The sequence below is a fragment of the Leptinotarsa decemlineata genome, unplaced genomic scaffold, assembly GCF_025532065.1.
Source record: "Leptinotarsa decemlineata unplaced genomic scaffold, Ldec_3_MD MMD2_tig00001019_RagTag_RagTag, whole genome shotgun sequence".
Lineage (NCBI taxonomy): Eukaryota > Metazoa > Arthropoda > Insecta > Coleoptera > Chrysomelidae > Leptinotarsa > Leptinotarsa decemlineata.
Genome location: NW_027412557.1, coordinates 4,017,093 through 4,030,597, shown reverse-complemented (window position 1 = coordinate 4,030,597; position 13,505 = coordinate 4,017,093). Strand labels below are relative to the sequence as shown.

At 38.3% G+C, this 13,505-nt stretch overlaps 1 protein-coding gene across 1 annotated transcript in view; it reads right to left on the bottom strand.

The window, feature by feature from the left end:
* LOC111513363 (uncharacterized) overlaps positions 1-13,505 on the bottom strand; it is a 203,706-nt gene that overhangs the window by 86,755 nt on the left and 103,446 nt on the right. Inside the window, exons 6-7 of the mRNA XM_074175350.1 lie at positions 13,123-13,445; positions 9,444-9,826 (exon numbers count right to left, since the gene is read on the bottom strand). Of these exons, the coding sequence (XP_074031451.1) occupies positions 9,444-9,826; positions 13,123-13,445 (706 nt within the window). The remainder of the gene's footprint in view (positions 1-9,443; positions 9,827-13,122; positions 13,446-13,505) is intronic.

Here is a 13,505-nt window from a genome sequence, read left to right as displayed (position 1 = left end):
TTTCGATTGAGGGTTCATGGAAACGCTGAAATCAGAACAGCTGTTGAAATAAGTTTTTATTTGTTAGAAATAAATTTTGAAACGTTGCCAGATCTCAAATTTATTTGTACATTTGGAAACCAATTCCCAAAAATGGGTTCGCGTTAGATTTTCAATTATCATTTCCTTTTATTCACTTATACAGGGAGGGACTATATATTTCGTAGCGAATAAAACAATGTTTTTGTCTTTCAATGTTTCATTGGGGGTTTGTAATTTCAATTGCTCTTACCGGTTTAGTCAAAAGTGGGATTTGATTTTTCAGTTTTGTAGAGTTTTCTAATTTGAATTTCCCTTTCTGACAGGGTTTTTTTTTTATCTTCTCCTATTGGTCTTGGAGTCCAATAATTCCTAGAATTCTGAACACATTGAGAGGCTATGTGCAAGGCGGATACCTAAAAGGGACTATCGCTCATCAGTGGAATATACAGGGCGATCCAAAACTGCCAATTTACAGGGCGCTACAGAGAATCGGACCGAATTGGCGTGTGCCATACACTTCGAGGAGCACGCAAGTTTGAATGCTATTTTTTTTCTTCTTCATAATTGCTTGTTGCTGAGATATCGCGTTGCTTTGTAGCTGGTTTATAGCTCATCATTGTTAGAGGTGTAAATGCATATAATTTGGTAATATCGCTATTTGTATATAACTGCATATTTTTGAGTAATTTAGCTATATGGTATAACGCATGCGCCTGAGCTCAAGCGACGTTTATTAGCAGAACTCCCGTTATTGGAAATGATATTTATGCATTCTCCTCCCTTTTCTGCTTGATATTGATTTATTTGTAGTTGCCAAGTGCTTACTATTACCTACTTAGTTTGCTTATGGTACGAGTAACGTTAGATAACGGTTGCTTATCTGCGTCAGACGCTATATAGTTGCTTGCTACTCCCATTTACATGTCAGAATCTAAATTTGTTGTATTGAGTGAGCTTATTGTTTTATTTTTGCGTAATATTTAATGCCTGCTTAGTACTTTAATACTTACGCTTCCAGTCCAGTGGTTAATTTTTGTTATAGGTTAAAGTTTGAAGATCCTAAACTACATGAAAAACTATGATTATTGATGTTAATGAATTGGTTTAGTACTACGGTTTGTTGTTTCAATCGGAGTTGGTAAATTGGAAGATTGAGTTTGCGAAATCGGGTATTTGTCTGGAAATTTAATTTACCTGGCGCCCATAAATAACTTGAAATTCAGTGACATCTTATCGAACCACCCCTTCTTCACTGAAGCTAGCGGCAAATGCCCACTTGTCATCCGACACCTGTGGTCGAGAAACCTAACCACTGATACGGCTCAGTGTCGAGGTTCCATTTTGGCGCCCAACGTGGGGCCCCGTAAAATTTGATGTAGTATAGTTTGAAATTTGAAAATAATGTGACAATTCTGAAGTCTGAAGTTGATTTTTTTCAAATATTTACAACACTTGATTATTTTCTTTCACTGGACTGGACGTAAATCAAACGCGATGAGTTATAAAATATTAGCTTATCGGTTGATACATGATGAGCTCATTTACGAACTCAAAATCAGAGGTATCGCCACAGGCACCGTAGATGAAATGCGTCATTCTCTGTCGATGGCAATGAGACTCGAGAAGAGTGGAGGTAGTGTAAAGTATCCAACCTATCCTTTCACTGTGGCTGAAGATGTGGACGCTGTCAAGAAGAAATTGGAAGAGATAGAACCTATGGTAGCAGGATTTGAGGATGGACCAAATAGTAATGCTTTCTTGCGGCTACAGTCGAAGTTGGGCCATGTATTGAATAGAATTGACCATATCGATGAAAATGATACAACAGATCGTCCCACGATTTTGGCCAAGGCACTGTCACTATTGGACTTACTACACCAGAAGGCAGAAGCTTATCAAAAGGAAGTTCCACCACAACTCACCCTCCTCAACCAGAGTCAATTCGCGCAACGTATTAGTCCTACGCGTAGATCCTCTAGTATTTCCCCCTCTCATTCAATTTCGGAGAATATCAAACAGATTTTGCCTAATAAGTGGGACTTGAAATTTTCAGGAGATAAAAAGGGACTTTCACTTAGCGCATTCTTAGAGAGAGTTGAAGAGTTAAGAGTAGCCCGTCATGTGTCTAAAGATACTTTACTCGAGTCAGGCATTGATTTATTCTCTGGTCGTGCATATCAATTTTATTTAGCCTATAGGAAGGAGGCCAATACTTGGGATGAATTTGTTAACTTACTTAAGGAAGAGTATCTCTCCCCAAATTATAACGAAAAGCTTTTTGAGGAGATTAGAAGGCGAACACAGGGATTAGACGAGTCTATTGGTATATATATTGCCGTTATGACCGGTTACTTCAATAGGTTGACGTGTCCAATATCTGAGGAGACCAAACTCAAAATTCTATTAAGGAATATTACGCCATTCTATCAGACCCAATTAGCTTTGGTAGAAGTTACTTCGATTAGTCAACTTCGAGAGTTAGGTCGTCGTTTGGAGGTTAGAAAGGAAACTGTGGAAAGTTTTTCAGCACCATGTAGGAGAAGTGGCACTTTGGAACCAGATCTCGCTTATGTTGGTGTTAATGAAATTGCGGTGGATAGTTGTCAATCCAATACCTCTGATCGGGATGGTAACTCTAGGGTTTCAGAAAAGGAAGTTATTTGTTTCAGGTGTAACAAACCTGATCATAGGGCTGTTGGCTGTACCGTCAGGAGAGGAAAATTTTGTTACCGTTGTAAGGAGGAAGGAGTAACTGTAAGAAATTGTCCTAAGTGTAGTAATCAGGGAAACGGGAGACGACACCCCTAGTTGATCGGGATAGGCGTGTCACAGAGGAATCCTCGATCAATAAACTTCGAGTCATACTGGATTACGTACTTGAACATGCTGTAAACGATGAGAGGCCATATTTGAACATCGACATTTTAGGTAAATCGGTTTTGGGTTTGTTGGATTCTGGAGCTTCACGTACCATACTTGGCCGAAAAGGTTTGGAAATTGTTCAGGAGTTGGGTATTCCTGTAAATCGAAACAAGGTCACATCTTGTATAGTTGCTAATGGGGTCAGTTGTCGAAGTATTGGGATGGTGGACCTCCCAATGTCTTTGAGGGGCAGACTTCGGTTGGTAGAGGTTATGGTCGTACCTGAGCTGCCACATTTGTTGATACTAGGGGCAGATTTTTGGAGAACCATGGGGATCGTTCCTGATCTCCGCCACAATGAGTGGCATTTTTCCGATGAACCCGTCATTGCTAATACAGTAGAACAAGTGAATTGTCAAACATTGTTGACTCCACAGGAGAAAAAGAGGCTTCAAGCAGTAATAGATAGGAATTTGGCGCTGATGGGTAATGAATTAGGTTGTACTACGAAAGTAGAACATGTGATAGTTACAAACAGTCCACCTATCAAGCAGCGGTACTACAGGGTGAACCCAGTAGTCCAGCAACATATAGATAAGGAATTAGATGAAATGCTCAGATTGGGTATTGTTGAGCCGTCTAACAGTCCTTGGGCATCTCCGATTCTCCTAGTCAAGAAAAAAGATAATTCTTTCAGGTTTTGCGTAGACTACAGAAAGTTGAACTCCGTCACAGTTCGTGACAGTTATCCACTTCCCTTGGTATCTGATACGTTAGATAAACTTCGCGATGCGAAATATCTGTCAAGTCTAGATGTGAAATCTGCATATTGGCAGGTGAAGATGGCAGAGAATTCGAAACAGTTTACAGCCTTCACTGTTCCCAATCGCGGACTATTTCAATTTAAACGAATGCCATTCGGGCTGCATAACGCACCTGCTACTTTTCAGCGGCTTATAGATAATGTACTCGGACATGATCTTGAGCCCAACCTGTTTGTTTATCTTGATGACGTGGTGATAGTCAGTCAGACATTCGAACATCATTTATCTCTTTTAGAGGAAGTATTTCGCAGACTTAGGGATGCTAACATCACTATAAGCATAGAAAAGTGTCAGTTCTGCCGTCCAGAAATGAAGTATTTGGGTTATGTAGTAGATCGCAATGGGTTACATGTAGACCCAGACAAGGTGAAAGCTATGCTGGAATTACCAATACCAACAAATGTAAGTGAGGTTCGTAGGGTAGTAGGAACATTCTCCTGGTATCGTCGATTCATTCCGGATTTTTCCACCATGATAGCTCCGATAACCGCTCTTATTCGTAAGAACTCAAAGTTCCAGTGGACCGAAGAATGTTCTTCCTCTTTCAGAAAAATAAAAGAATGTCTTGTTGCTGCTCCAATTTTAAGTTGTCCTGATTATTCCAGGCCATTTACGGTTCAGACTGATGCCTCAGGGTTTGGCATTGGGGCCGTCCTGACACAACCTTACCCAGAAGGAGAGAGAGTAATCGCTTATCTCAGCAGATCACTCACAAAACAAGAACGTAATTACTCGACTACTGAGCGGGAATGCCTCGCTGTTTTATGGGCAGTTGAGAAACTCCGTCCTTATCTGGAAGGAGTGGAATTCACAGTCCAAACCGATCACTACAGTCTTCTCTGGCTTCATAACCTGAAGGACTTGACTGGTCGATTAGCACGTTGGGCAGTCAGACTCCAACAGTATAATTTTAAGGTGATACATAGGAAGGGTAAGGATAATGTGGTGCCTGATGCTCTTTCTAGGTCAGTACCAATTGTCGATTCAGCAGGAGTTGATTCAGATAAGTTGCATGAGTTGAGTAGTTCTAACAATGATAGGTGGTATCGGTCTATGGTCGATAATGTTCGTAGAAACCCATTGAAATTTGCTAGTTGGAGAGAACACGAAGGTCGTCTGTGGAAACATGTTCTCACAGATCATCCTGCTTTCATGAGTTCAGGTGATTCATGGAAATTGGTAGTCCCAAAAAGTGAGCGTCAGAAGATCATTGTAGCAGCCCATGAACCCGCCACTTCTGGTCATATGGGAGTGTTCAAAACATTCTCCAGGGTAGCTAGTAGGTACTATTGGCCAAAAATGCGTCACGACATTTCCAAGTTTGTACGGCATTGCAACGTGTGCGCTGCATATAAAGTATCACAGGAAAAACCGACTGATAAGATGGTTTCTCATCCAAAAGTCGATAGACCTTGGGAAATGATAGCCTCAGATTTAATTGGACCCCTTCCGAAATCCAAAAAGGGTAATCAATACATTTTGGTGGTAACTGATTACCTTAGTAAATTTTCTTTGCTTTTTCCCCTTAGAACTGCTACAGCAGATGCAGTTATTCGTAAAATAGAGTCCGAGGTTTTTATGTTGTTTGGTGTCCCTAGAGTGATAATATGTGATAATGGAAGACAATATAGTGGAGTGAAATTTCGAAGTTTCGCTGATAAGTATCAGTGTACCATAAAATTCAATGCATCTTATCACCCAAGAGCTAATCCGACTGAAAGGGTGAATAGAACAATTAAAACTCTGTTGTCGATCTATGTATCCGAAAACCACCGAACTTGGGATGAGAATATTGATTAAATTGCTTGTGCTATCCGTACCTCCAAACATGAGGTGACGAAACTCACTCCCTATTTTGTTAATTTCGGTAGAAATATGATGCTATCTGGAGCCGATTATAGTCAAGTAGGAAAACCCGAGGTAGAAGATGGAACTCAGACTGGTGAAAGTAGTCGTAATGAGTGTTTTAGGAAAATGTACTCAGATGTTAGGAGGCGTTTGGAAATTGCTGGTGAAAAGGCTTGTGCTAGATACAATCTTCGTTGTAGACATGTGGAGTACCTTCCAAACCAATTGGTCTGGAAGAGAAACTATGTGTTATCTAACGCTGCTAACTATTTCAGTCGTAAATTAGCTCCTAGGTTTGTTGGTCCATTTTATATTAAAAAAAGGCTGTCTCCGTGGACATATGAACTGAGAGATGAAAAAGGCATATCGAAAGGAGTATGGCATGCTAAGGACTTGAAGCCGGGTCCTGATGATTCCAAGTAAAAGTTTGACCGTTGAAGAGAAATTTACGGGGTAAATTCCTTCAAGTAAGGGGGGGAATTGTTACGTTCATTTTGAACCTCAGGTATGTTAGTAATAACACGCTACCTTACTATGATTATTTCATTCATTTACTAGTTCAACATAAACTATTATAAAGATTATCTAGAGAACATATTTTATTAGAACACCTTGTATATTGAGTCTGAGTCTGGTATTTTGGTACTGCCTAAAGGAACACCTACAAACAGGTCAATTTGCATCATAATATTCGTTAAATCTGTAAAAGATATGTTGGTACCTCCTTATCATTCCTTAATTATTGTAGATAGTTTACACCATGTCAAAAATGCGATAATTTATTCTAGCCTTGCAGAGAGTTTGGCAACTTCAGAATATCATCTCCAACAGCTCTATAATATATTCCTCTAGTCATATCGCGATGTAGATACTTGTAACAATACTCCATATATTGACTCCTCATCATTAAGTAAACGGTAAAGACGGCTCTGAGTGAGTATTTCTTGGACATCTGATGAAATAATGATCATCGGATCGATTGTAGCTGAAAGAGATTACGAATCATTAAAAGAATGTACTCAAAAAGACGTGTTCTGAATTATTTTTAAAAGTATAAGTATGCATGCTTACCTTCTTCATTCGTCAATCGCAGTAGCTTACTTCTTTCGTCTCGACCACGATTCGATTAATTATGACTTGGAAGATCTAACAAATTTGTTTTATTGATTTGTGTACATATTGTCTGAATGGTAGGTTAGAAACATTTCATCGGTATTTAGCTCGTCGATGTTGCCAACTATTCCAGCCGAAATTCTCTAGAATCGGGTTCGGTTAAGGAATACCTTGTACTAGAGTTTGTGTGGGGACAATAAATATTTATTGTAAATTTTGTATATTTCGAATGGGTTGTATATAATATTTGTCATGTAGTGTTGCAATCGGAAGGAGCATTCAACCTTCATCAGATCTGCAACTTCAGTTGTTTTCACGAAACAGACTTCGGATAGAGTATTCCGTCGAAGGTCAATGACTCGTAGTAGGTGGCTTTTCTATTTCAACTGACAGGAAGGTCATTCGATCGAGAATGTCATTTGTCCTTTTTGTGTGCTGATCAAGTAAAGGAAGGTGTTAGTATTCGTTGACTCGTGAAATTTCATGATATTTCAATCATCCTTCATTGGGCTATATTTTACGAGACAAATTTTCAAGCTGAGGTTATACTGGTGTTACGATTTGGCGTATTTTTGTTATATAACCACGGCTATACTTGTTAGAGGATTTTTAAAGAATCTCACCTAACCTTGAAAGTGTAAGCATTTCCATCGGAATCATTTACCAGGTATGTGTATATATTTGTTATGTTCGAGTGCATCTTCATTCGTCTAAGCTTTGTTTTATCGGTATTTTTGGTATTCACCAAATCTTTTTCTTATTATCAGATGCGACAAGGCCGAATTTCATTTAATGTATGTCCACCATCTAAGTAACCAGCTTTTCAAGTGGAAGTCGCAGTTCGTAAAAAACCCCTTTCGGCCAGGGTAAGTTAATGTATATTTTTTCTTTTATGATTATTTCGATTGAGGGTTCATGGAAACGCTGAAATCAGAACAGCTGTTGAAATAAGTTTTTATTTGTTAGAAATAAATTTTGAAACGTTGCCAGATCTCAAATTTATTTGTACATTTGGAAACCAATTCCCAAAAATGGGTTCGCGTTAGATTTTCAATTATCATTTCCTTTTATTCACTTATACAGGGAGGGACTATATATTTCGTAGCGAATAAAACAATGTTTTTGTCTTTCAATGTTTCATTGGGGGTTTGTAATTTCAATTGCTCTTACCGGTTTAGTCAAAAGTGGGATTTGATTTTTCAGTTTTGTAGAGTTTTCTAATTTGAATTTCCCTTTCTGACAGGGTTTTTTTTTTATCTTCTCCTATTGGTCTTGGAGTCCAATAATTCCTAGAATTCTGAACACATTGAGAGGCTATGTGCAAGGCGGATACCTAAAAGGGACTATCGCTCATCAGTGGAATATACAGGGCGATCCAAAACTGCCAATTTACAGGGCGCTACAGAGAATCGGACCGAATTGGCGTGTGCCATACACTTCGAGGAGCACGCAAGTTTGAATGCTATTTTTTTTCTTCTTCATAATTGCTTGTTGCTAAGATATCGCGTTGCTTTGTAGCTGGTTTATAGCTCATCATTGTTAGAGGTGTAAATGCATATAATTTGGTAATATCGCTATTTGTATATAACTGCATATTTTTGAGTAATTTAGCTATATGGTATTACGCATGCGCCTGAGCTCAAGCGACGTTTATTAGCAGAACTCCCGTTATTGGAAATGATATTTATGCATTCTCCTCCCTTTTCTGCTTGATATTGATTTATTTGTAGTTGCCAAGTGCTTACTATTACCTACTTAGTTTGCTTATGGTACGAGTAACGTTAGATAACGGTTGCTTACCTGCGTCAGACGCTATATAGTTGCTTGCTACTCCCATTTACATGTCAGAATCTAAATTTGTTGTATTGAGTGAGCTTATTGTTTTATTTTTGCGTAATATTTAATGCCTGCTTAGTACTTTAATACTTACGCTTCCAGTCCAGTGGTTAATTTTTGTTATAGGTTAAAGTTTGAAGATCCTAAACTACATGAAAAACTATGATTATTGATGTTAATAAATTGGTTTAGTACTACGGTTTGTTGTTTCAATCGGAGTTGGTAAATTGGAAGATTGAGTTTGCGAAATCGGGTATTTGTCTGGAAATTTAATTTACCTGGCGCCCATAAATAACTTGAAATTCAGTGACATCTTATCGAACCACCCCTTCTTCACTGAAGCTAGCGGCAAATGCCCACTTGTCATCCGACACCTGTGGTCGAGAAACCTAACCACTGATACGGCTCAGTGTCGAGGTTCCAATGAAAAAAGCGAACGACGTCGCGGACAAAAGAAAGTTAATAATGATGTTTTTCGTATGGTACAGACTCTTTAGAGGGTACTGTACAAATCTATATTTCCAATGTATTTTTGTAATTTATCAAAGATGGTGAGTTGTCATATCTCGAGATAAACTGTGTTGAAGTTATTTTCCGGCTTTGTTGGCCGTAGTTTACGGATTTTAATGCCTGACGCTTTTTTTGCAAATGTGGGACTTTGTCAATAGCGATATGGCAATAGACCCAGTGCTATAGCATTTCCCACAAACAGTTGTATATACTGTGAAGATAACCAGAGAGTGCGTTCGTTGCTTTATCGTCTATTGCAGTTGTAGACGATACGACCGACATAAAAACCTGCACACCACGGCAAACACAACAGGAAAATAGCTTTGACACAATTTATCTCCTTTCAATATTGTATGTTCGTTAGAAAATTAATTATAAGTGAAAAACAAGTTTTCTGCTCAAAAACAAAGTGAAACGATTGTCACTCACCAATATAGTCCATCGCAGTTGGAAGGCGCCCATAACTGACCGTCCCATACATTCAAATAGCTCCTGCAGACCTGATCAGCCTTTTGCGGGTCCCAAGCATTAGAGTGAAATTTTGCAATGCTCAGCCAAACCCTGTATCGCGGAGGTGGCAATATCATGCCAACGTGTCTCCAATCGGGGTATCTAGCACTGTGCGGCCTATAGGGTATCGGTGAGGGAGAAACAGCTGCGTCTAATCCTTGAAGATGATACAGGCAGGTGGTGTTAGCTGGCAGAGAGTGCAACGGACTCTCTATAATTCCTCTGTTGGTGCCGCGTACCCAAAATTCACAGTTTCGTTTTTGTTTCATGAAGGTGGGAGACTGTTGGTCTACGAATCTAACCTGAAACACAAAGCAAGTTTCATTTGTCTTTTTTGAGAAATAAATTATTCTCGAAAATCCAACAAGTTCGTTTCAAAGTTAATTGAAATAATATGGTGTGATGCAACAGCCGCTAGAAATTGAACCGGTCACTTCCATAGTTTCAATGATATTGTAATGAATCTGAAGCCGGCCCTGACCGATGTCCCAGTCAGCAAACGCATGACGCATCGCGAAATAGCGTGAAAGGTCCGGATGGGTCCCGAAATCCGCAGAGGGATCCGGAACGTTCGTTGACGATATAAAAACGTCGCTCTCCGTCCCGAAGAGGAGTCTGTACTTAGAAAGCGAATCGTGCGTTTAAGGAAAGGAATCTAATTGTGAAGATGAATTAAGCGTTAGTTACTAAGTGTTGTATATAAATTAGTTGTGATAGTGAAATATTGAAATAAATTTGATTAAGACAGTTACTTCTTCAATTCGTTACAATTGGTGATCAGAAGTGGATTTTCAAAAAAAAATTGTGAGCGCTTGGTGAACAATTTTTGTATCACAGTGAAATTGACTATAAAACTTTCGCACTTTCGCGCAGATAGACTGGTGATTCATTGTGTTTCGCGAAGCGGACAGTACATGACGACGGAAATATAAACTGATAGACCTTTCTCGCGAAACATAGACTTGTGAAAATAAATAATTGTTTCGGACTCCATTAAATAAGTGGACATATTCAGTTTTGAGTAAAATAGACAGTAAGAGATAAAATGTATTCAAGGAAAGTGCGCCTAGTGGACTTGAAAGTTGCCGAATTGAAGCAAGAATTGGAGGAGAGAGAACTAGATTCTTCCGGAAAAAAATCAGTACTCCAGAAAAGACTATGGGACAACTTGATTGAATCAGGAGAAGATTCCGAAACATATTTATTCGAAGTTTCTGGGGGTGATTGGAGTTCAATAATGAGCAAACTCGATGGACTTCAACAAAATTCGGTAAGTCTGGAGGAGAAGCTTCTGGAAAATTCGAAGGGTTTGGAAGATAAATTTCCAGAGAATTCGAATAGCTTGAAGGAAAAACTTCTAGAAAATGCAGAAGGCTTGAAGAAAGAGCTTTGTAGTGTGGCAAGCCTACTCGAAGAAAGAATAGGAACCATCGAGACAGATATAGAAAAAATCAGAGAGGAAATCAAAGGGGAGATCAAAGATGAAATCGGAGCAGAAATGAAGAAAATGGGAAAAAAGTTTGGCAATGAAATCAAAGGCGAATTCGAGGCAGAAATCAGTTGTGATAGTGAAATATTGTTAAAAATAAATTTGATTAAGACAGTTATTTCTTTAATTCGTTACAATATGCCAGAATATCCTGAAACTCCTCGCTTGCACCCTCAGTAAAGATATTTGATTTTCATTATCAGTCGATACTTCTCCAAACTTGTTATTTTGCAAGTATCTAAGAAACTGGGTAATTTCATCAGTTCGGACTTCCATTGTCTAATATGATATACATTGATTTGAAATCTCTGGAAGAACCTAGAAAATTTTGAAGATTAGCTGAAAAATAACGATTATATTAAGGAAAAACTGAAATTACAATGGAATAGTATGCAAGCAACAACCAAAAAATCAAAAGAAGTGAACTATCAACACGAGCTGAAAATATTAACAAATCGTTAACAAGAAATGAAAATTAAAAAATAAAAATCAAAAAATTCCAAACCAAGTCACTTCACGATGTTTCGATTGTTAGTATCCACAATCATCTTCGTGTGATAACTCGACTCATTCGTGGAAAGTCACGAATGAGACTAGTTATCACTCGAAGATGATTGTGGATACTAACAATCGAAACGTCGTGAAATCTTCGAGATCTGACTATTTATAGATCATTCGACTGCTTTTACCTATCCCCTCTTCTCTCTCTCAGCTTCATTGGTTTTTAGCGGGAGCTGACCGTTTGGCGGGAGTTGGTCGTGTTCCGCTAACTTGACTAAATGCGTTGTTGGAAAACATATATGCGGCTTATTTGAATTTTCTCCTAAACCAGTGTTCCTCCTTGTGACTTAATGCGTTGTTGGGCAACATATATGCGGCTTCTTTGAATTTTCTCCTAAACCAGCGTTCCTCCTTGTGAATGATTTAGGAGAAAATTCAAAGAAGCCGTATATATTTTGTCCAACCACGCATTCAAATCAATTTATGTCATGTTGGACAATAGAAGTCCGAACTGATAAAATACACCACGAAACATTGTCAACCACCTTCAAACAAAACTGGGTAAATTGAAAAATGTTATGATTAATTCTCAGGTAATTTCACAGAGAATATCCAGAATTCAGAAAAAAGTAACCTATGAGCAGAAAAAACTCAGTAGTTTCTTTGACGATTTGATAGTTGGAAATATGAATATAGACCTTTTTTTCGAAAGTCGTCAGGAACAGCTACAAATTTGATAATTTTTTTCCTATATATTTTTTATTACTATTTGAAATCAGTAGTGGAAACAATATAATTCATATTGTTTCGACAATATATATGACATTTATGAAAAAAAATCAGTATTGTGTGGCCTTTTTGAAATATCTTCGGGTATTGATTGTTATCAAAACAGTACGTTCGATATTAACGATATAACTATGTCAAAAACGTTACATTCGTTCATGGCGAATATAATCCTGAAGGAACTGAAAAGATAAATTCAAGAATTAAATAACAAATTGATCTTGGGAGGCACCTTCAGTTGTCAAGTTTATCACAATCAACGAATTTCATCTCCCTGGTATTAACACCAAGAGAGACGGAGTCGAAGATGTGATTTGGCCATCATTTCTCTTGATGACTCCGATATCGTAGTTGATAATTGTGTCTATCTGAAGCCTGTTTCGAATCCCGGTCGGGTAACATTCCTTCATTTTAGTTTTTCTTCAAATTAATTTTTTTTCGTATCAGGTTTTATGTACTGATTATTTTGTTCGACACATTCAAGCATGTGTTGCTTTCATGAATCAATTTATATTTATTTGCAATTTTGGAACCTTCTTCGTGTATAGAGAAGATGAGTTGGTGGGTTTTCACAACAGAAACCTCGTGAAATTAATCAAAAGTTTTAAATTATATCTTTCATTTGGGCTTTTTCGATGTTCAATAAATACTATAGCTCATATTATGTTGTCTGTTGAGGCCAAACAATAGTGGAAATATATTTACAGGACAAGTATAGTGAATTGGTTCATTCCATAGTGTTATTTTGTATGACTCTACCTTCAATTCATTGGACAAGAATTATTCAATCTCGTTCAAGTCATCTTGCTTCATGGAACTCACCTCAACTTCCAACTGGAATCCGTGCAACGCTTGTACTGGAGCAGGATACAAAAATGTCCCGTAAGGAGATGTCGAAAACTCTACCAGAAGCTCGTGACCGCTTGAAACTGCCTGCGGCACAGCTTCACCTCCACCGCAAAATTTCAGAATGACTGGATCTCGCGTAGTGTATCCATCGTAAATTGTTACGTAATCTTGGACATCGTCGCAAGCGTCCCATACCTTCAACTCTAGAGGCGTTGCTGTACCATAGAGAGCCGATTGGCTACGTATCGAAATCAGTTGTCCTTTTGGTTGTCGAACTGTTATTAAGGCGTGTTTGCCTGAAACAAGCTTTGCTAATGAGCCCAACTGCCTCTATTCTTTGAGTTAAGTTACAGATA